Below are 23,744 nucleotides of genomic sequence, written 5' to 3' on the forward strand. Positions count from 1 at the left end.
GGTGCTGACCAAGCTCACACCGCTGTGGGACACCAGGCAGCTTGGGAGGCTCCGGCACAGCAGGGGATTTGACAAGTGGGACGCTATAGGGATCTCTACAATTGGCGACATGTGGCATGGGAATGACGTTATCACATTCGACCGTCTCCAACAGCAATATGAACTGGCGCCTTCCGAATGGTTCCGCTACACGCAAATTAAACACGCCTTGCTGGCACGGCTAACACCGGGTGTGGCGGTGCCAGAGGCATCGCCCTTGGAGGACCGGTTATTAACGGATTATATGCCGGAAAGGGCCACATCGTTTACATACCGTAAGCTGATGAATAACCTGCCAGACCCAATGGTCCCTCTCCGCGAGAAATGGTCCCGTGATCTGGGGGAATTCGACGAACCGGAGTGGCGGGAGGCGCTGGCCTCGCCACGGGAGGCGGGTATACCATCGAGGCTCAGGCTGGTGCAGCTTCGCATCTTCCACCGCTCATATTACACCAGGCACACACTGCACACTATCGGCAGCGCGACACATCCTTTCTGCCTGCGTGGTTGCGGGGAGGTGGGAGGCTTCTTCCAGACCATATGGGAATGCCCCGTGCTTCAGGAGTACTGGCGGGGGGTGATGAACATGCTGCCACAGTCGGGGGGAGTCACGCTGGTGCCGGAACCCAGACGCTGCCTGCTGAATATATGGGAGCCTAACGACCTCTCGCGCTTGGCGCAGGGCTGGGCCACATTAGGATTAATGATAGCTAAACGCAACATAGCTCAAAACTGGGGGACAGGGGAACTGCCGCGCCTCACTGCTTGGGGCACAGACATTGACGAGGCCATGTTTGCAGAGAAGTCGGCCTTTATTAGACGGGGCTGTCCTGGCAAATGGAGTAAAGTATGGGGAGCGTGGAACTCCTATAGGGGTGACATCTGTGACCCGCCCTTGGACCCTGAAGACGATGCCTCAGACTAGGATGGGGGAGCCCGGGGGTGGGGGAGCGGGATGGTGGATGTTGGAGAAATGTACTGCTGTTGAACTGTTTTCTGCCAACTTGCCGCATTCAGGGGCTACTGCATTGCTCTTCATCGTGGAAAATTATGTGTCTGATTGCTGTATTGTGCTGCTGCTAATGAATAAAATAAAAACAAGTTTAAAAAAAAAAAAAGTGTGCTTGTTTGTGCTTGTCATTGAATTTCGATGTTGTGTAGATGATGGATGGGATGGGAGACTGTGCAATGCTGCAGAGAGGTCCAGGAGGATGCACGCCGCCGTTTCTCCTCTATCCAGAGTCATGCAGATGTCATCCGTGGCAGCTATGAGGGTAGTTTCCATGCTGTGGTTGGGTCTGAAACCTGACTGAGTGGTGTCAAGTTGGTGGTCGTTGAGGTATCTATTGATGATTTTCTCCAAGACCTTGGCTGGCAATGGTAGATGGGAGATTGGTATGTAGTTGTGAGCATTGAAGCATCTGCAGAAGGTTTCTTCAGCAATGGGAAGATGGTTGCATGTTTCCAAGGATCTGGGAAGGTTACGGAAGAGGTTTGAGGCATTCATAATGGGTGAGAGCATGCTGCTGATGGGTTGCAGTTATCTGGAGTAGACGTGGGGGCATGGCTCTGGTGGAGCCTCAGAGTGGATGGACCTCATGGTGGCAGCGGTTTCTTCTGGGGGTGATGGGCCAAGTGGTTAGCACTGCTTCTTTGGATAAAATCGGGAGGTGTTTGGCGAGATTTTTAGGGTTCAATGACGGCCTGAAGTTGCTGTAAATGGCTGTGATTTTGTTTGAAGAATTGAAAGAGATCGTTGCTGAGGTCTTGCGAGATGGTGATCGAGTTGGAGGCAGCCCTTGGTTAGGTGATATCTTTCACAATGGCACAGATTTCTTTGGTTCTCGCATCGATGCAGTCCCCCACAGTGGCACATTAGGTGGTTCGAAAAATTTGGTGGCAGCGTTAAAGGAGAAATTGAACATGCTCCTGTCTGCATTGTCCTGCTTCAGTCTCAATTTGTGCTCCAGTTATTTGCAGTGGCGTTTCATCAGACCAATTTCCCCTGTGTTCCAACTGGCCTCGGGTGTGGATCTTGTTGTATTGCTGCGTTTAAGGAGATTGAGGGAGTTGGCGTATGGAGGGGATCCAATTGTTGAAATTCTGGATGGTTTTGGGGGATGCTGTTGCTGTGTTCAGGTCGGTGTGTATTGGGAGCATTGTTCCAGTCCTTGTCAGTGATTCTGTTAGTTTCATCGGGCTGGTTTTAGACGGGTATGCTGAACTTGACATGGGCATTGTCTATTCAGGGGACTAGTGTATGTTCATCAATGTGGATATAGCTGAAGTTGGTAAAAAATGGACCCTGGAAGCATACTGCGACGTGGGTAAGACCCTTTACTCATTGGGTGAGTCTCAGTCTTCTAAGATCATCAATGAGTGCTCTTAAGTTGAGGTCTATGTAGACTTTCAGGTGGAAGTTCAGGTCTCAAAGTAGTATGTAATTGCTGGCAGCGAGGGTGAGCAGTGTGACGAAGTCTGTGTTGGTGAAGTTGGTGGGTAGTCTTGGTGGTCTGTAGATGAGAATGGCACTTGGGGCTGTGACGTGGAGCTTGAACAACAGGTGTTCCAGGTTAGAGGATGTCTTGTCCGTGGATGTGGTGCAGCTGATGAGGTTCTTGTTCATGATGCCTATTCTGCCTCTGGGTTTATCAAGTATATCTTGCCAAGCAATCTTGTAGCCAGGGGGGAAGGCTGTGGTGATGTCAGGTGCCAATGCGGGGTTCAGCCAGGTTTCTTTGACGAAATGTTATGTGCAAAGGAAAATAATGAAAGTCCTGCTTTTCCTGGGAATCTAAACCTCCATGCATCCATCATGTCTTCCTGATCAATTATCTGAAGTAGTTTCCGAGTGGTAGCTGACGGACCTCTGGGGCCCCACCTGATCTTTTTAAGTTTGTATTTAAGGTGGAGTTGAAGTACCAAACCCCATATCATTTTTCTGGAGTCAAAGCATTTATAGAGTGCCTGTAAGTCAGAGGAGTAAATTTGTAAGCATTCAAACTGTGGATCATAAACATTGATAAATGTGGAGGAAAGCCTGTGTAGGAGGAAAGCCTGTGTAAAGTTCCCAGTACTACCATAAACCTGCCTTCTTTCTCTTCCATTGTCTTGGTCACTCAAGACGCCCCTTTTCACCTACACCATTGAACCCAGGTATGTGCCTTGTATGATGCAAAGAAAAAGCATCCCCCAATCTTCCTGACCCATATCTTTCTTATAGGAAGACTACCATTTTGCCTGCACCAATAGTCTGTAACTTTCTACGTGCCATTCATTACAAATCAGTAATCCGCACATCAGTGTTTGTTGTCCCAAGCATCGTCCATGATGTATCCTGATTAAAGGGTAGATGCCTGTTTGAAAGTACCTTATTTGAAACAATGGAAGGAAACCCCAACTGGTAATAACACAATTCCACTCCCAAAAAAAACATTTCAACTGTGTTTTAAAACGTCCACTGTATCTCAGTGGCAGAGGTAGAATATGGTAGAGGCTAGAGAGAACCATGCTAGACTTCCATTGTACGCAGTGGTGGCTGCTTGCTCTAAAAGATGGCGAACAGTCGTGAAAAGCCCTCTTCCCAAACAGGTGGGACCCAGCATCGCATATACCTAAGAATGACTCGGAGAACAAGTCAATGCAGAGAAATCACAGCAGTGAACTAGATCATCACACTGTTGGTGTTTTTGCATGCATTCCCACCCGCCCCCTTTCCACCATGGTCTAGGTCCAATCCAATAAACTACGCGTAAACATACATATAAAGCATTGGAAGAGAGTCAAATCAGTTGTTCCATCTCAGCAAGTGTCAGTCATCATTGCCCATGACCAGATCTGCCTCCTCGCTCACTTCTCTAGGAAATGTCCACTTGTTTCACCACTAATGAGTCTTGCCATCTATTTTGAAGATGATGAACCCGAAACAGCATTGCATAAGGAACTTGGGGATTGCAGTCTTTTTCACACTGTTAAATGACAATTAGTCCATAAATCCGGAAACAATGAAATGACACATGCTAAATTCAGATTTCTCTCTTCACGGGCAAATTGAAGGGCAGTATCCTTAGCTCTTTATTTCAATAAGCAGGCAGTTGTAGATCGTAGTAGCAAGCCTGGGACAGCTCTAGACCCCAAGATGCGTGGTCTGTGCTTTGCCTGCAATCCTAATGCACCTGTAGCATGTCTGTAGGTCCTCATTTTTAGCTTTGATATGTTAGAGGACTTGCCCCATCTGTACAACCTGTTTCTCTTCCAGGGGATCCTCATCAATAGTCATAAGCATTAGAATATTCCCGCCCATGTGCGGGATCCCGGAAACAGTATATTCTATGTGCCCCACATATATATATCCATACATATATACCTATATGTATACACAAGCAATTGCAGCCCCTAAACCCTAGAGCTGAACCATGCTGTAAGTAATTTCCACTACACATAAGAAAATAGCATTATAAACATGAGAAACAACATTATAACTTGTTTGGAAACTGTTTTAATGCTTAGAAAACAGCAGAAATTCTTAGAAAACACTGAAAGCATAGGAAGCTCCCAGGCTGCATTGCAAATACCCAGTCTAAAAAGACTGAAAAGCTAACTCATAGCTGCATAGCAAAAAACTGACACCGTGCCTTTAAGGCACACCTGACCCCCACCTTCCCATCATGCCTCAGGGGTGGCAGTTAGGTCAGTTGTTCTTTCCGGCTCCTTCTGGAAGGATCCTGGCAACAGAGCTCCACTTTTTTCTGAGTTTGTCAGAAAAGTTTGTCTGTTTTTCAACTGTTTTTTCCCTTACTTCGACGTTTTACATCTAAGTCAGTAAGAGGCTGCCTTTTTTAGGCATTTTTGGGCATTTTTTCCATCTTAAAATGCCTTCTCTTTTCGATCCTTGCCCTGCCTGTGGCAAGAAGAAGGCCAGGACTGACTCTCATAGGGTCTGTATCCTGTGTCTACCGGAGGATCATGATTCCAAGACATGTACTCACTGCCAGAGCCTGTCCAAAAGAACTTTGAAGGACAGAGAGCGAATTCGCGTTTATGGCCTGGCACAACCATCCAGAGGCCGATCTCCGGTGAGGAAGGGCTCCAAGAGGCATAGAGATTCATCTAGAAGCAAGTCCTCTCGTCCTTCCGCCTCAGCGTCTGGCTCGGCGCTGAGAAGAGATGTTCCGGTAGGTCGTGTTTCGAAAAAGAGGCTTTCGACAGCGGGCTCGCCGTCGAGAGCAGGTACGTCGTCGACGTCAAAGTCCAGACCGCCATCGTCAACTCGGCGACGATCGGCGTCGAGATCCAGAGCCTCTCCGCCGTCGTCAACCCGGCGACGTTCGGCGTCGAGAGACACCACCCCTCCGCCGTCGTCAACCCGGCGACGATCGGCGTCGAGGAGCAGGGAACCTCCGCCGTTGTCAACCAGGCGACGATCGGCGTCGAGGAGCAGAGAGCCTCCGCCGTCGCCAACCCAGCGGCGTTCGGCGTCGAGGAGCAGGGACCCTCCGCCGTCGACATCTCGACGTCTATCGGCGTCGAGGAGCATGGACCCTCCGCCGTCGTCAACCAGGCGACGACCGGCGTCGAGGAGTGTCACCCCTCCGTCGTCGAGGGCACCATCCCCTCCGTCGTCGAGGCACCACCGGCGTTCGACGTCGAGACAACAGGATCCTCCGCCGTCGTCCTCCAAGCGGCGTTCAGCGTCGAGGTTGGCATCCGTGTCGACGTCGAGAGTGGCAGCATCTCCGCCGGCGTCCCCGCGGCGTTCGGCGTCGAGGGAGAGAGGGCCTCCGTCGTCGGCTTCACATCGCCGTTCGACGTCGAGGCGGCATGCTTCGCCCACTGAACATGGCCGCCGGTCCACATCGAGGCGTCGTTCGACGTCGAGAGAGTCCCGGCGAGAAAGGAGGCGACACCACGGATCGACGTCAAGACCGCGCTCGACGTCGAGACAGGCCTCGGACAGGTCGGTGGTCCTGGTGACAGAGTCGGCGTCTCGCCATTCCTCCTCCCACTCAGGGGCCTCTCCGCGACCGGCAACTCCACGGGAACCTGCAGTTCAACCCCGTAGGTCTTCTCCTCCGACTCAGACAATTAATCTGTCGCCCAGATGGCTGCTGCCAGCACATCATTGGCAGGACTCAGGGCCTACAAGGAGGATGCGGGAATACATCAGTCCAGTGTATGATTCTCCGCTGCAACGGCTGGTGGCGGCTGTGGACAGAGCTAGTCCCCCCAGGCCAGCGCGTGAGAGATCGCCGGACGACAGGCGACGCAGATCGCGCTCCCCCAGACGGGAGGAGCGTTCACCTGGGTCACGGGCTCGTGATCATCGCCGGAAGAGGAGAAGGACTCCATCATCGTCCTCTTCCTCGTCCTCCAGGTCATCCATCAAGGACTATTCACCCACGCTCTCGGGCAGCCCAGTGTCTCGCCCATAGACGACATCAACACCTACCAGGAGGTGTTGCAGCGGGGAGCACAGAAGCTGGGGATTGAGATGTCAGTCCCCCAAGTCACCACGTCGGTGATTTTTGAAACACTTCACCAAAAGTCTGCCTCTCGTCCGCTGCTGCCTTTGGTCCCAGGAATCATGGAACCAGTCATGGACACCTTTCTCACCCCGGCGACCGTCAAAGCCGTTCCGGCTCGTATCCTGAAAAAATACAAGCCAGCTACCTCTGACCCCGTCTTTGTGAAGATAGACCCGCCTGCGGACTCTGTCATAGTGGCAGCTGCAAGAAAGGGTCAGACGGCGTCGGCCTCATCTTCCGTCCCTCCCGATAAGGAGAGCAGAACCCAGGACTCATGGGGACGCAGGGCCTGCTCTTCTGCGGCGGCGGCCCTCAAAATCTCCAGCGCGGCGGCGCTTCTGGGCAGGTACGACAGGGCTCTCTGGGACTCGATGGAGCGTTTCAAGTCCAAGCTCCCCAAGGAGGACCAAAAGGAGTTTGAGGAGATTGTTACTGAAGGGGCTCTGGTGGCTAATCAGTCGATTAGCACAGCGGCGGATGGTGCGCTAATCTCAGCCCACTCTTACACACACGGCGTCTACGCCAGGAGGTCGTCCTGGTTGCGACTGACAGGGCTCAAGCCAGACGCACAGCAACGGATTTTAAACCTCCCGTTCTCTGGCAACTCCCTCTTCGGCACTCACACGGATGAGGAGATGGGGCGCATGAAAACTGAGCTGGACACCCTCAAAGCCGTGGGCTTGGAGAAGAAAAAGGAATTCAAGCGCCGTTTTCGACCCACCCAACGCAAGGGGCCTCAACAGAGGGTTCAAACCCCTCAGTGGTCTCAGAGCAAGCCCCAAGGGAAAACCCAGTTTCGAGGCGGAAAGTCTGGCAGGGGCAGAGGTGGACACCAGCAACAGTCCTCCACTTCCACAAGAGGAGGAAAGTCATGAGCTGTGGCTTCCTCTACGGCCGTTGCCCACTCCAGTGGGAGGAAGTGCGTCACAACACCTAGCAGAGTGGGACAGCATCACAAAAGATCGCTGGGTGCTGAATATACTGCGTCATGGATATGCGCTACGTTTTCGAGCGCGTCCCAGAGACATCCCGCCAAAGAGGTCCCGTCCTCACCACCTGAAGCTGCTCGAGCAGGAGGTGAGGGCCCTTCTGCAAAAACAAGCCATAGAAAGGGTTCCTCCTTCGCAGGTCGGAAAAGGAGTGTACTCCCGGTACTTCCTGGTGCCCAAGAAAGATCAAGAGCACAAGTTTCGGCCGATTCTGGACCTTCGTCTCCTAAACAAAGTCATCGTCAAGGAGAAGTTCCGTATGTTGGCGCTTCACCAAATATGTCCACATCTACAAGTCGGAGATTGGATGTGTTCGGTGGACCTCCAAGATGCGTACTTTCACATTGCAATAGCGAAACATCACCGCAGGTACCTGCGGTTTGTGGTTGGAAGCAAGCACTACCAGTACAAAGTCCTCCCATTCGGACTCAAGTCGGCTCCGCGAGTCTTCACCAAATGTATGGCAGTGGTGGCGGCCTGCCTACACAAGCAGGGTCTCTTCGTCTACCCGTACCTAGACGACTGGTTGCTGAAGGCTCCATCCCAGCAGCAGGTGAAGAAAGACTTCCAAATCTGTCTGAGACAGTTGCACGCTCTCGGCCTTCACGTCAACATGGCAAAGTCCGTGCAGCAGCCCACTCAGTCCATCCACTACCTTGGCTCCGCTTGGACACAAGCGTGGGAAGAGCGTATCCTTCGGAGGAGAGACTATCTTCAATGAAGAGGAAATCCAGGCTTATGCAGCAGATGCAGAGGCCGTCAGCTCGGCAGGTAGCATCTCTGCTGGGTTCCATGGCGTCCTGCATTTTTCTAATTCCCCACGCCAGACTGCGAATGAGACCTTTGCAGCAGGCTCTGGAGGACCAATGGGATCAGTCCACAGGCCGTTGGGGAGATCGAATCTCTCTCTCCCAGGTAGCGAAATCTTCCCTAGCATGGTGGACTCGTCAGGACAATCTGTTGGTGGGAGTCCCGTTTCACCAGCCACTTCCGGTGCAATCGGTGGTGACAGACGCATCGCTACAAGGATGGGGGGCCCACATGGGGTGCCTCCAAATACAAGGTCAGTGGTCTGCAAAAGAACAGGGCTACCACATAAATATGCTAGAGCTTCGAGCAGTCTACCTTGCTCTAAAGGCGTTCCTCCCAGCAATCGAGACCGACTCAGTCCTGGTGCAGACCGACAACACCACGACCATGTTTTACCTGAACAAACAGGGCGGGACTCGGTCACGCCCCCTCTCCTTGGAGGCGCAGGCGATCTGGCACTGGCTGCTCGCCCGGAACCTCTCGGTGGTGGCAGTACACCTTCCAGGGGAGTTGAATATCAAGGCAGACGCACTCAGCAGGCACTTCGAAGATCAGCCCGACTGGGTGCTGCACGACGACGTGGTGGCGGACCTGTTCCGTTGGTGGGGTCGTCCAGACATCGATCTGTTTGCAGACGACGAAAATTCAAAATGCCACGCCTTCGCGTCCAGATTCCACCGTCCAGGGACCAGGGGGAATGCTCTTTTGATGGACTGGTCAGGGACATTTGCCTACGCCTTTCCGCCCCTGCCTCTGATTCCGAAGGTGGTATCCAAGCTGCTCAGATCCGACATGAAGATGATCCTCATAGCTCCGGACTGGCCGCGCCAGTGGTGGTACCCGGACCTTCTTCATCTCTCAGTTTGACCTCACAGGCGGCTGCCTTGCAGGCCGGACTTGCTGTCCAAGATGGGCGGGAGGATTCTGCATCCCAACCTTCCCTCACTGAACTTAACAGCATGGCTCCTGAGGTCCTGCAATACGGACATTTAGGTCTACCGCCTGACTGCATGCATATTCTCAAGGAAGCGAAGCGACCCTCCACAAGAGCGTCTTATGCGTTTAAGTGGAAGAGGTTCTTCATTTGGTGTAGGGAGAATCACCATGATCCTACAAAGGGGCAGGAGGACGTCATCCTTCCGTACCTCCTTCACTTAGCTAGATCAGGCTTGAAGTATGCATCCATCAGGGTCCATTTGTCTGCCATTACAGCTTACAGGAGGTCTCCAAGTCAACCTTCTTTTTTCCAGATGCAGGTGGTCAAGGACTTCTTGCAGGGGTTGAAAAAAGTTTACCCCCCTGTTCGAAACCCTTCGCCTCCGTGGGAGTTGAACTTAGTGTTATCCAAGTTGATGGGCCCACCTTTTGAGCCGATCCACAAATCTTCTTTACAGCATCTGTCATGGAAGGTCGCTTTTCTGGTAGCCATTACATCGGCACGCAGAGTAAGCGAAATCCAGGCTCTGTGTACTAAAGAACCGTACACAGTTTTTCACCAGCACAAAGTGGTCTTAAGGGCACATCCATCCTTTCTCCCTAAGGTAGTGTCTGATTTTCATATTAATCAGTCCATTTCTCTGCCATCCTTCTTCCCGAATCCAGCGACCCCGGCTGAGCGGTCGCTCCACTCCTTAGACCTCAAGAGGGTACTTAAATTCTATCTGGCCAGTACCAGAAGCATTAGGAAGACGGATCAGCTGTTTGTCAACTATGGCGCCATGAGAACAGGCTTCCCAGCGGCTAAACGATCCATTTCCAGATGGATTGTTTCCTGCATTACCCTAGCCTACCAGCTGGCGAAAAGGCCCTTACCTTTGGCCCCTAAGGCTCATTCTACTAGGGGGAAAGCGGCCACAGTAGCTTTCTTGCATGACGTTCCAATGGCAGAGATCTGCAAGGCGGCCACTTGGAAATCGGTCCACACCTTTACCAGGCACTACTGCCTCGAATCCGATTCCAGGGCGGATGCCCAAGTAGGCCAAGCCTCGTTGAGGAACCTGTTTGGGTAGCTGAGCTATCTGAGCATACTGTTCCTTCTCTGTTTTTCTTTCCTTTGCCCGCAGGGGGATGAGGTGAGGCTCGCTATTCTATTCCAATGCTTATGACTATTGATGAGGATCCCCTGGAAGAGAAGGATTAGTTACTTACCTGTAATCCTAGTTCTCTTCCAGGGGTATCCTCATCAAAGTCATAAGCAACCCTCCCGCCTCCCCGGGCAAAGGTGTGTTAGTTTTCAGAGGTTATTATTTTTTCTTTGTGCCATGACTTTTCAGTCTCCGCAAAGAACAACTGACCTAACTGCCACCCCTGAGGCATGATGGGAAGGTGGGGGTCAGGTGTGCCTTAAAGGCACGGTGTCAGTTTTTTGCTATGCAGCTATGAGTTAGCTTTTCAGTCTTTTTAGAGTGGGTATTTGCAATGCAGCCTGGGAGCTTCCTATGCTTTCAGTGTTTTCTAAGAATTTCTGCTGTTTTCTAAGCATTAAAACAGTTTCCAAACAAGTTATAATGTTGTTTCTCATGTTTATAATGCTATTTTCTTATGTGTAGTGGAAATTACTTACAGCATGGTTCAGCTTTAGGGGCTGCAATTGCTTGTGTATACATATAGGTATATATGTATGGATATATATATGTGGGGCACATATAATATACTGTTTCCGGGATCCCGCACATGGGCGGGAATATTCTAATGCTTATGACTTTGATGAGGATACCCCTGGAAGAGAACTAGGATTACAGGTAAGTAACTAATCCTTCTGGAATGCTCCCCAGGTCAATCCTAGATACGTGTTCATAAGATTGTTCAAAAATGCAGTCCATTCAGGATGAAAATGTCAATCTTGCCACCTATTGTGCGGAGACTGCTCCTCGTGTCTTGTAGAATCACCCTTGTGTGGACTTCCAGTGGATCAGGAGCTCCCTGTCTTCATCCCCAGCTGCTCCCTAACCCGCATCTGTAGTGCGATCTGATTGCCTAGAATCAAAGGGTGGTTTGGCTAGCTTGCGGTCTGATTTTCCCATGATTATATAGTGGTCCAGGAGATGTGTAATTATCGAGCTCGACAGCCGGGGGCAATCCCCACTGGATTTCACAATCCAAAGGCTTCAAGGTAGCGGTCAGATGCAGCTTCCTTCAGTGGGCATCACTCGGTCACTCCACTTGCAAGCTGTGCATTTCCCTCCTCAAGCAGTACTCTCTCTCTGACCTGGACCAGTACAATGCCTACAGCCCAGTGCCACTACATCATTCTTCAGAAGCAGGCCACTGTGTCCTTGTCCTCAGCCCTGGTTGTAAAGGCAACCCCACCAATCTGGCAAACATAAGGGCTCCAGGCTCATTCCTGGGGCCCAAATAGACCATCATTGCTACTAGATATATAACTTGCAAAATGTCAGCCTGAATAACTTTATTTTTAAACATGGGTTCATGGTATTCCAAAGCTTTGGCACTTGAACTTGTACAGATTTTCCTCCATCCTTTAGTCCTTTGAAGATTTGTCAAGTCATTTGGTGCTGTGTAGCCATTTAGAGATTCTTGATTGAGATATAATATTGGCAATATTTTCTATGTACTCTGTGCTTTTATTCCTGTGTTCTTTGTGCGTTGTATTAAGAACTTTAAACTTGATTCTCTAGTACATAACAGCCATATTCGATGCGTTGCAGCTCTGACACCACCTTTCAGTGATATTTTGTTTAGTGGTTATGAATATTGTGATTATCCTATGATGCAAAAAAAAAAAGCTACTTGTAGCCAGAGTTGTCTACCATGGGTGCATTCATTTAAAAAAATCCTCCCTAATAAAGCTAATGCAGTGTAAACATCAGAAATTTTATATCCTTCATCAGAATGTCAAACTGAAGGAACAACTACTACTGTGTAGAACTCTGGGACTGTGGAGCTCCCACTCTGTCTCAAAGTGGCTGTATCATTTTAATGTCTCGCTGTCTATTGCAAGACATTTTAGTTATTTACAGGGGGCTTATAGCTCACTCATTGCTTGCCATTGGATGGCTTCATAGTTGCTCATTTACTTGCTTTTACTTTATCAGTGGGTGCTGGCTTCACTTACTCCTCTGTTTGTCCCGTCCCTGGAGCACGGTCCAAGCACTGCTTCCTTGCCCAATCTGTATCCTTGCAGTGCTCGTTAGGCTTTGGAAGTACTTTTGTTCTTTTAGTTGCAGCAGTACATGTGTTTGAAGTCCATCTTTGCTGTTGTTTCTTGCCCTGTCATTGTTGTGTTGCTTGTCCCATCGTTGCTTTGCCCCGTCCTCCACCCCTTTTGTTGCTTTGTCCCACCCCTTATACTCTACTCCAGCGCTGTTGCTTTGCTCAATCCTGCCAGAAAACAAATGGTATGACACTGCCAGCCCTATCCACAGCATAGTGCTTTTGTTTCTAACATTTGGCCTTGCTGCACATTAGCTGCTCTGCTGTACAACATTGCTTAAAGACAGACATATCAGTCAATCAGGATTTATATAGCGCAGCAAATCACCGGTGAGGGTTTTAAGGCGAGACTTATTTGGTTTAGCCAATGCTTGTTTCTCTCTGAAGCCTATGAGAAACAGTTCCCTGCCCATCGTTTAAAAAGTGGGAAAGAAAAATGGTTTGATTAATGCGTTTTTGTGAGTTAATCGTTTTTCATAAGCATTTATTAAGACTAACATGAAGTGAAGTTTTTTCTCTAACTAGTGTCTATGATTTGAAAGCATTTATCTTAGTTGTATGTGTTCTCACACATAAGTAAATGAACAAACGTGTCATAAAGTATTCCAGATAAGTAACTTTTTCTACTGCTGTCTAGCCTGTACAAAGTTTAAAGTTCTTGGAATGGCCTAAAAAGATGGTCATAGGCACTATAAGAATGCTAACTTTGAATGATGGGAGGGGGGGGGTGTCAAAGAAACCTTGCCATAAACAAAGCAGTCTATCTTAGTAGATTTATATAGACAAGTGAATGGTTTGGCCTAAGGAAAGATGCAAAATGGTTCATAGAAATACTAAGTGTTTCTGCTGCATCATTTCATGTTTCCTGTGTTTGATGTTTGAACCATTCGCGGACAATCAAGTACACGTGGGCGCAAGCCAGGTTCCGTTATTGATTCATTCCTTGCACTCTGCATCATTTACTGCAAGATACTAACGCGTTTTAAAACATTTAGTTTATGTAGTCTGATTTTCCATTATGGAACTTTAATGTGGAGCTGCTGTTTCATATTGGTGTGCGCTTGTATATGTGAAATTGTTACTGTTGGTTAAATACATTGCGTAATAGTTAACAAAACCTCATTCCATTTAGAAATATCCGAAGTTGAAACCATTCCAGCTGCCTGTGCAAAGGATTCTGTTTACCACAAGATGACTCCGGAGTCAAATTTACATGTTCCAAAATGTGATACTGGATGTGCTGAGAATCTTTTGGGTCTTAAAAACATCCTCTCACCTTCAGAAGATGTAATGTCATTTATAAAGGTAATTTCGAAAAACTATTTCTTGACTTTTTTTTTTAACAAAGGTAACAGTGGTAATAACCAAGATAATGCATGCAAACGTGGCATACCTTAAATTCATCAGATCATGGTATGGTCACAACAGTTCATATAATGCTATTCGGGGCAAATTGGCAGGTTATTTTCTACTTGCTAACCTCTGGAGCAACCCACTTTCATCATATGTTAAGGTTGTGTTGCCTACTGACATACAACACCTGACACATTGCCTGGGCTTCAAATAAGTGTGTCTGATGTATATCAAGCTTAATCCTATTAAATTAACTTAATTTCCATTATTAGTAGCAAGCTCCACTCTCCCCAGAATCCACTCATCCAGCTCATATGAAGCTCAAGTCAGTCTGTGTTATGTTCAAAACCAGTAAAACGAGGCTCCCTATTGGCTGATCCCTTAGCATCTCCTATTGGTTCTCTTGAAAAACATATGTCCATTACCTGCACTATTGTAATCTCCTAATGAGCTTTTCTTTTTTATTACTCAGCAGTTATTAAGCTATTTGTCCTAGATAAAGCATTCCATTAGCTGTAGTGTGCTAGATTTGCTTTTAACTTTTAATCTTTTAACTTCCTTTCATTATCTAAACCTTCCCTACTTGCTCTTGTAGTCTCAGAACAGTCACTGCTGCATTTTGTTTTATTAAATAGTGCCTGGAAAGTTCTTTGCAAAGTGGACATGTGGTCATCATTGCTTATATTTGCCTAACATTCTTTAGATTCAGATGAAACAGCAGAATCCTTGTTCTGTTCTGAAGCTTTGTTGTATAGTTATGTTTCTCTTGTATTATCCAAGCTCTCACTGTCTAAAATGTTACATTTTTAAAAAAAACTTTTGAAATATAGTTTGGATAGAGAGTATAATTACATCCTACCTTAACTAGATTTGCCACTTAAGATCGATACTGTGTCCACTCTTTTCCGGGTGCTGTTCAACATCTCTTCTGATAACATTTAGTTTGATGGTATGTGTGGCTGTAGATACACATGCTCTGCATATTCCTGCCATCTAGTGTTGGGTTGGAGTTGGGCAACTTGTTTTTCTTCGAAGAAGTCTTTCGAGTCACGAGGTAGTTACTCCTCCTTTCGGTGGTGTTGTGCATCTGCATCGACTCCTTTGTTAGATTGTTTTTTCTCCGCATTTGGCTTTGAAAGTCTGTGCCTCTCCTCTGTGCAAATCTGTTTGGAGCGAGTCTTTGATCTTATCCTGTCTTCAACGGTATAGTGTAGCTCAAACACGCTTTTTCCATTCCTGCGCCGCTCAAAATCCTTCATCTGTTCGGACTTCGAACGATCGCCCTTCGGGGTGTCACCTGCCTCAGAACTACCCTTCCACATGCACCGTCGGTACAGAAGATGTCTTCCTGATGGAAGAATTACCTTTTCAATTTTGCCCACAGTGTCACGCCAAATATCCACACACAGATGAGCACCAGGTGTCACCTTTGCCTCCCACCCGATCACTGCAAGGCCGCCTGTGACGCCTGCAAGTCTTTTAGATCCAAAAAGACACATTGTGATTGAAGAGCACGTCGACTAGAGATGTCTCGCCACAGCAAAGGCGATAATCCAGACATCTTCGGTGAGGAGCACGCCCACGAAGAGCATGCTGTGAAAGGGGAAGAAGGGGAGTTCTCTATAGACCTATCTGCCTCTGACATGGCTGAGAAACTGGAATACTTCCCTGCCACTCGGGCAGCGCCTGCTTCCAAACACTTGCCATTTCTGCTTTTAGAGGTTCCTGGGCCAGCACTGCCACCTGGCCATGGTCGGATCCAAAAAGATAATTTGGAAGCCACGCCTTTGGGCTTGACACAAAAAATTTCAACTAAGGATAAGTCCTCAGGTTCGACCTTCTTTGATCCTCTGTGCCAAGCAAAAAATCTTCAAAAGCCTCGATTCCGAAATCGACAGAGCCGAAACCCTTGAAGCAATCCTCAGTTTTCACGTCCCTGGTCAAACCTATACTTGAAAAAATGGACATTAGAGAAAAATCCACATTCAAGTAGGCACAGGGTGAATTAGTGCCTTTCATACACCAATGAGGCAGTTAACTTTTGAGGAGGAATTGGATGTCTCTGTAACTCTCAAAAAGAGGACAAAGTACAAGGCCACTAGCCCTACACAACATCCTCCACCACTATCACAATCTCCTCCTCCATCTCTTTCAGTATCACATCCTCCACCATCCCCTCTTCTCCACATCAGGACCCTCTGGACAATACACCTCCAGGTTCCCCCACAGGGGGGTATAGGAGAACTATTGGGGGACCCTGATCCTTGGAACGCTTATGCTACAGACCCCAAAACTCCCAATGTCCCAGATCTTTACCCAGCTTGCCCCTCCCGAAGATGCTTCTCCTCAGCAAGTAATAACTAGGGCAGCTACTTATCATGGAGCTCAATTTGATTCAGAGTCATTAGACCAGGACTACCTCTTTGATACACTGTCATGCACTCTTATAAACACACTGTTTCTGCCCATGCTCCCTGGCTTGTTGCAGCACGCTGCTGAAATTTTTAAAGAGCCAGTATGTGCCTGCGTGGTATCCCCACGGGTAGATAAAAAGTATAAAGTGGCTCCCTCAGACCCCCTTTACATACGTAATCAAGTGCCAACAGACTCCATTGTTTCTACCACAGCTCTTTAAAAAGCCAATAGTCAGGCAATTGGGTATAGGCCACCTCCTGAAAAAGAGAGGAAACGTATTGATGCTGCTGGAAAACTAGTCGCATCACAAGCAGCCAATCATTGGCGCATTGCTAAATCCCAAGCCCTACTTGTGCATTACAATAGGGCCCACTGGGATGAAATGGAAGAACTGCAGAATTTCCCATAAGGAAAACACAAAACGATGGGGTCATCAAATAGTTTCAGAGGATCAGGCCATCAATAATAACTCCATTAGATGTGCCTTAGATGCAGCAGACACAGCCGCTAGGGGCATTAATACCAGCATACGTCTCAGGAGACATGCCTGGCTCAGATGCTCAGGTTTTAAACACAAAGTTCAACAGGCAGTTTTTACAAAGAACATCTATTTGGCCCTCAAGTAGACTCCACATTAGATAAAATGAAAAAAGATACTGATATGGCAAAAGCTTTGGGAGCTGTACACAATCCTACACCTCGTGGCTCCTTCCGCCGCTTTGGCTTCAAGAGCAGATACAAATCCATTGCCACAGATGCCTCCACTTCTCAGCAGAGACAGGCCTAATCCACCACCACTAAAGGGTTTTACAGAGACTCCTTTAGGGGTAATAACAGAGGAAGAGGCAGGGGTGCTTCAACACTTGGTGCAACCTCCACTCCTAAGCAGCGACTTCTCCATCCTCCCAATACCACAACACCTGTGGGGGGAAGACTACAGTTTTATTAACTCGGTCTGGGAATCAATCACAACAGACCAATGGGCAATAGCCATTATCCAACATGGCTACTGTCTGAAGCTCATTACCACACCACCCAACATCCCACCTCCCAACCACAGGATTACCCAACACTGCTAAAACGAGAGGACCAAGCCCTTCTTCACAAAGGGGCTATAGAACAGTCCCCCTTCAACAGCAAGACACAGGGGTATATTCCCCGTACTTTCTAATTCCAAAGAATGATGGGTCACTAAGACCAATCATAGACCTCAGACCTCTCAACAACTACATCCTATTAAAACACTCTCATATGGTCACTCTACAGGATGTCATTCCACTTCTACAGATGAGCAACTTTATGGCCACCCTGGACAAAAAGGACCCTTACTTCCATATATCCATTCATCCTGCTCACCGCAAATAACTCAGGTTTGTCATAACAGGAAAATGCTGCCAATTCATAGTGCTCCCATTCAGGGTCACTACCGCACCAAAGGTCTTCACAAAGTGCCTAGCAGTAATAGCAGCACATCTATGACGACAAAACGTACATGCATTCCCATACTTGGCAATTGACTAATCAAAGCCAACCCCCATCAGCAATGTCAGCAAAACATACAGCTGACAGTAGATGTGCACGACAAATTGAGGTTCACTATCAATGCCCCCAAGTCTCACCTTCAACTTCAACCATACTTAGGAGCAATTCTCAACACACAGGTCGGATTAGTTTACCTCAATTCCGGTCGGATACATAACCTTTAGACACTTATACCTCAATTCCAGCCTGACTAAACGTTCACAGTTTGGACTGTTATGTGTCTACTGGGTATGATGGCTTTTGCATTGCCATAGTTCCCAATTCAAGGCTACACATGCGCCCACTGCAGCAATGTTTCTCTCATCAGTGATCTCAGTCACAGGATCGCCTCAAGCGTTGATAGACCGCCAAACTCCCCGTTCTCTGCAATGGTGGAATCAACAATCTGTTTAAAGGCTGGCCATTCTTGGACCCTGTACACAAATCACTCTAACAGACTCTTCAGAGACCGGTTGGGGTGCCCACCTACACAACCTCACAATACAAGTTCTGTGGGATGCCAAACATCAATCTCTAAGTATCAATTACTTGGAACGTCAGGCATTTTTCTTTGCACTGAAAGTGTTCCTTCCCCATCTAATCTCACAAGGTTATTATAGTCAGAATAGACAGTATGACAGCCATGTACTATCTACAAAAACAGGGGTGGGGGACACGGTCTTCTCAGTTGTCACACCTCTCTCAGACCATATGGAACTGGGCTCTTCACAATCACATTAATTTCCTGGCAGAATATCTGCCGGGGACAGACAACGATCTTGCAGACCTGCTTAGCAGGACGCACCAACAAACTCCCAAATGGGAACTCCACCCACAAGTCCTCCTTTCCTACTTTCAAAAGTGTGGGGTTCCTCACATAGACCTGTTTGCCACAGCCAAAAACACAAAATGCCCTAGCTTCACATCCAGGTTCCCACACCCACTATTCCAAGGGCAACACACTATGGATGAATTGGTCAGGGATATTTGCCCACACTTTTCCACCTCTCCCTCTCATTCCATTTCTGGTTCAGAGGCTCAGACAAACATCACTCAACATGATCCTTGTAGCTCCCACCTGGGCATGTCAGTTCTGGTTCACAGCACTACTAGATCTCTCATTGGTCCCACAAGAAAATCTCCACAACAGGCCAGGCCTTCTCACCCTGGATCAAGCACAAATAAGAAACCGGGACCCCAAGATGCTCAACCTAGCGATTTGGCTCCTCAGATCCCAGAGTTTGGTTATTTAAACTTACCATCAGAATGTATAGATATTCTGAAACAGGCACCTAGACCCACAACTAGAGCCTGTTACGCTGCAAAATGGAAACGTTTTGTTTTTAGCATGCACTGCTATTAGATTGCATCTTGCTGCAGTAGCTGCCCACCTCCAAAATAGGCTTCATACATCTCTCTTCACAATTCCAGTCATTCACCCTTTTACCGCGGCGCAAATTCCGTCGCGGTGCGGGCAAAATAATGAGTGGGCGTAGTTCGGACGGCCCCCGGTAGTTTCTCAGTTTCATCTCAATCAATCCATTGAGCTACCTGTCTTTTTGACCTACCCCGATTCAGTAGCAAAAAGAGCTCTCCATACCTCAGATTTAAAGAGAGCACTCATGTTCTATATAGATAGAACTAAAACATTCAGAACAGCAAATAAACTCTTTGTAGCTTTTTCTCCACCTCCTAAAGGCAACCCTATTTCCAAATCCAGCATAGCCAAATAAATAGCAAAATGCATTCAAACTTGCTACATTGAATCCAAAAGACCTTTACCTGTAACTCCCAGAGCACACTCTACTCATAAAAAAGGGAGCAGCTATGCTCTTCTTGGGAAATACCCCTACAGCTGAAATTTGTAAAGCAGCTACATGGTCTACACCACATACATTTACTGAACATTACTGTGTAGACATGTTAGCACGCCAACAAACCAATGTAGGTCAGGCAGTGCTATGTACACTTTTACAAACCGCTACAACTCCCACATGCTAGCCACCGCTTCTAAGGAGGCACCCTTTTACAGTCTATGCAGAGCATGTGTATCTACAGCCACATATGCCATCGAAAAAATTATGTTACTTACCATGTAAGAATCTGTTTGTGGCATGTAGCGCTGTAGATTTACATGAGCCCTCCCTCCTTCCCGGATGCTTGTGGCTGTTACAGTAACGTTTTACACATTTCTATTAGCATGGATATCTTTTCTCTGACACTTTCTTCACACTCCATTCTCGCCTGCCTGCGGGAAAACAATCTAACAAAGGAGTCGATGCCCATGTGCAACAACACCAAGAGGAGGACTCGCTCTACCTTGTGACTCCATAAGGCTTCTTCAAAGTAAAACAAGTTGCACAACTCTTATCCAACACTAGATGGCAGGAGTATGCAGAGCATGTAAATATGCCACGAACAGATGCTTACAGGTTAAGTAATATAATCCTTCTTGTAGTCCAAGCTCTTTCCATCCAAAATGTTAGATGCTGCTGAGGATGTTTCAGCAATGGTCTGGAGAGGGCTTACAATGTATTAGGACTTTCATTATCTGGCTACTCGACTTTGTTCCATTTGCTAGAGATGAGCCTGGGGTGAGGTTATGTTGAGCCTAGTTAAATGGTTCCTCAAGGTTATATTGGGATGGAGTAGCAGTGTGTGCTTCCACATGCAAGTATGACATTGTGTTGCTGATGTGGCTCAAGGGCCAGGTGAAAACAAAACTTATAGTATTTCTTATATTTTCACTTTTTTTCAAAGTCTGCTAGAAGGCCCAAGGTCATCATCACATGTTTTAACAATGACAGAACAGGGTGTACTGGGTTTTTTTTTTGTTTTTTTTAGGAGTGCCGCCTTTGCAAGTTGATTGCAAAGCGGATATGTGTTCATCGTTGCACACATTTTCCGAACATTGTCTGGATTCAGATGTGACAGTCTTAGTTCTGACGTCCTTCTTGTGTTATTTGTGGTCTTTCCATCTAAAATGTTAAATATTGCTGGGGAATGGTTCAAAAATCTGCTGTAGGACTTCTAGACGTATTTAGAACCTACAGTAACTAGACATACAACTTTATTCTGATTGATGTATCCCCTCTGCAGATGCTTTATTGCCCTCCCACTAGACCTCACGGGTCTCATAACTTCTGAGTACCTCTGCAGTAAAATATATTTGGCAATCGAGGCTGTTAGGCATGGTTGTTCTGTTTCTGCAGCCAGGTGTTTCCTTTTGTCAACATGTCTAGTGTGTGATGCACAAGAGCAGGGTGTGGGGGGGAGGGGGTCCGCCTTGGAGGCCTGAATTTGTATAAAAGGTGTGGGAGGAGAGAACAGAATTATTCAGAATCTGCGTTATTTAAGGCTTCCATCATTTGCCTTGATGGCATTAAATGTTCTCTCCTGTAAGAGTTGAATCTTCCATGGGATCTGAATACTGACCTGCTATGTTAACAGACGTAGCCCTTGGACCTATGACCTCCTGCACACAAGGTTCGGAATAGGTTGCTAGTGAGAATTACTTTTACCTCTGTATTTGATAAATATCCTACTTAAACGGTTACAGATCTTACGTTTTTTTAGATTACCCAATTAACCATTTTACCCTGGTCTGATTTTTAGACCTCAATCTGAGTTGGACAAATGAGATTAAGAATCAGAAGTATATACATTCTCTTTACAATTTAAACTCTTGTAAGCAGAATAAAAGTGTTAATAAATCGAGCATATGTAGGGTATGATGGTTGCCAGAATGAAAGCCTTTGATTATGGGTGTAAAGTCTTGAAGCATTTGCTAATATTTTGAAACTGTAAAAGTAGTAACTGACTGCATGAGATGTCTTGGCAGAAGTGGTGCAATTATACAAAGTGACTTCTCTAAAACCGTTGGGGGCGGGGGGTGGTAATTGGTGTGAAATTCTTGGGTAAAGAAGAATCCATATAGTGTTGGATGAAGGACAACAGGGAAATGAGCAGATTGGGTGTCCTTATATGTAACTAAACTGTTTCTGTACAAGTTCTATGTAGCCAGCTGGGCATTAATGTAATAGATTTTGCAATACCCTGGATGTCAACGTAGGAAATAAAGTTAATGGCTTGTGTAGGTGTGTCTAGGAGCAAGTTGTGTGGCGACTTAGCCAGATCTGGTGGTTTAGTGGACTAATGAGTCCACTGTAGGGACCTGTGTTTGACCTCATGGTCACAGGTTCAAATCCCGGTGGGTTCACTCAGCCTTTCATCCTCCTGTAGTAGATTAAATGAGTACCATTGAGCCAGGTAACAATAAACATCTGTTATTCAGTGCCAAGATGCCCCCGGTTAACGTCCGCTTTACTAATACCCATGTTATGTGACATTGACAACGGTGGTACCATTATCTGCAAAGTTTTATAATCTGTCATTCCCTTATTCTCACAGTGCAACATCACAAAGACTGAAGAGTGGACAAAGTTGGTTCAGCTGCTGCAGAAGTTCCAAATTAAGAATGTTAATTTCATATATAATAATATAGAATTACTTCTACCGCTGCCATTTCAGATTCTTCCACAGCCAAACAAAGTGCCTGAAACTGAATGTGAAAAGATTACATTTGCTCCTGTTGGCAAACTTTTAACAAATCAGGAAAATATAAACCCGGACAGTGGTTGTTCTCCAGAGGGTAGCCCAATAAAAATGTCTATGCAGATGAAGCGCAAAAGAAAGCTAGGTCTCACAAAGGACTTCGAGTGTGATTCAAACTCTGGGGAGGACTTTCTGACATTGCCCAACCCCGTACCTACCTCAAAAACTGAAGAAACCAAAGTTGATTTACAATCTACAGGTAAAGACCTGAGGCAAGAATCTCCAAAGAATGCTAAAAAAAGAATTCACACGCCAGCTGAGCAACAGTGTTCTGCTCTCGTTTCTCAGTGTCTAGACTCGCTGACCAATTTTTTGGATGACGTGTCTTTCTTAGATTGCTGTGTTTACAGTGAAGTTGGTGAGCAAAATGAGATAAAAGACATGGACTATAACTGGACTGGTGGCTGCATGAAAAATGGTCTTTGCGATGGGTATAGAGTAGAAAATAGAGATTGGTGGCATTCTCAGAGCTGTGACGAACTCAAGGCCACAGTGGAAGTGCTCAGTTTTCAGAACTGTTGCTCCCGTATTTCCAAAGCTATGGACTCCTCTTTGGATTTGTGTAAGAAATTAGGAAAAGATCCAACAGAAGAACTAACTGTTAGTGTACGTAAACACAGAGAGGAAGTGTTCTTCAGCCAGTCAGCGGTTGATGTAAGGTAAGTTTGAAAGGCATGTATTCAAAAAGTATATAAACTGCATACCACAGTAAACTGTATGTTGAGTAGTTAACCTTTGGTATAATGTTGGTGGGAAGGTACCTGAGAAAAAATACTGAACATACCTCAGCCAGTTTATTGAGGTAAACCCTCCTCCTGAAATGCTTTGCTGGGGTATACCCCATATGTCTATGTTGTATTGCACCTGTGAGTCGTGGGTTATTTGTTCCCAAGCAACAGTGAGTAAAGAACACTTAACAGCTGTTTTGCTAAAAGCAGTCAATTTTGTATTTCAATTCTTTTATTAAAGATTTGGAGCTCGTATGAGGGCCACATAAAAGTACATAAAAATTATTGCAAAAAAAATGAAACCTAGCAAAACTCATTCCACGAACCATCATAAATTATCAGAGGCCTGCATTAGCATATCTAAAAATTCCTTTCAATTGCAGTTGGACTGAGCAAAATTCAGACTGGAGTGTTTAGTAACCCTTCATGGGTTTATATTTTGTGGGATGCACCACCTTAACCTTCCTATATTCATTTGTTTATCTACTATTGAACTAACTTCTGAAAGTATTCTATATTGCTTAATGTATTAATTGAACTCCTAATGCGAGCACAGTGATCCCCTGGACTGGTAATAG

At 46.7% G+C, this 23,744-nt stretch overlaps 1 protein-coding gene across 2 annotated transcripts in view; it reads left to right on the forward strand.

The window, feature by feature from the left end:
• ATAD5 (ATPase family AAA domain containing 5) overlaps positions 1-23,744 on the forward strand; it is a 422,063-nt gene that overhangs the window by 369,728 nt on the left and 28,591 nt on the right. For both annotated transcript variants that reach the window (XM_085617196.1, XM_085617195.1), the window contains exons 20-21: positions 13,668-13,840; positions 22,235-23,097. In XM_085617196.1, coding sequence (XP_085473322.1) covers positions 13,668-13,840; positions 22,235-23,097 — 1,036 coding nt within the window. The remainder of the gene's footprint in view (positions 1-13,667; positions 13,841-22,234; positions 23,098-23,744) is intronic.

This window comes from Triturus cristatus, chromosome 7 (assembly GCF_964204655.1).
Source record: "Triturus cristatus chromosome 7, aTriCri1.1, whole genome shotgun sequence".
Lineage (NCBI taxonomy): Eukaryota > Metazoa > Chordata > Amphibia > Caudata > Salamandridae > Triturus > Triturus cristatus.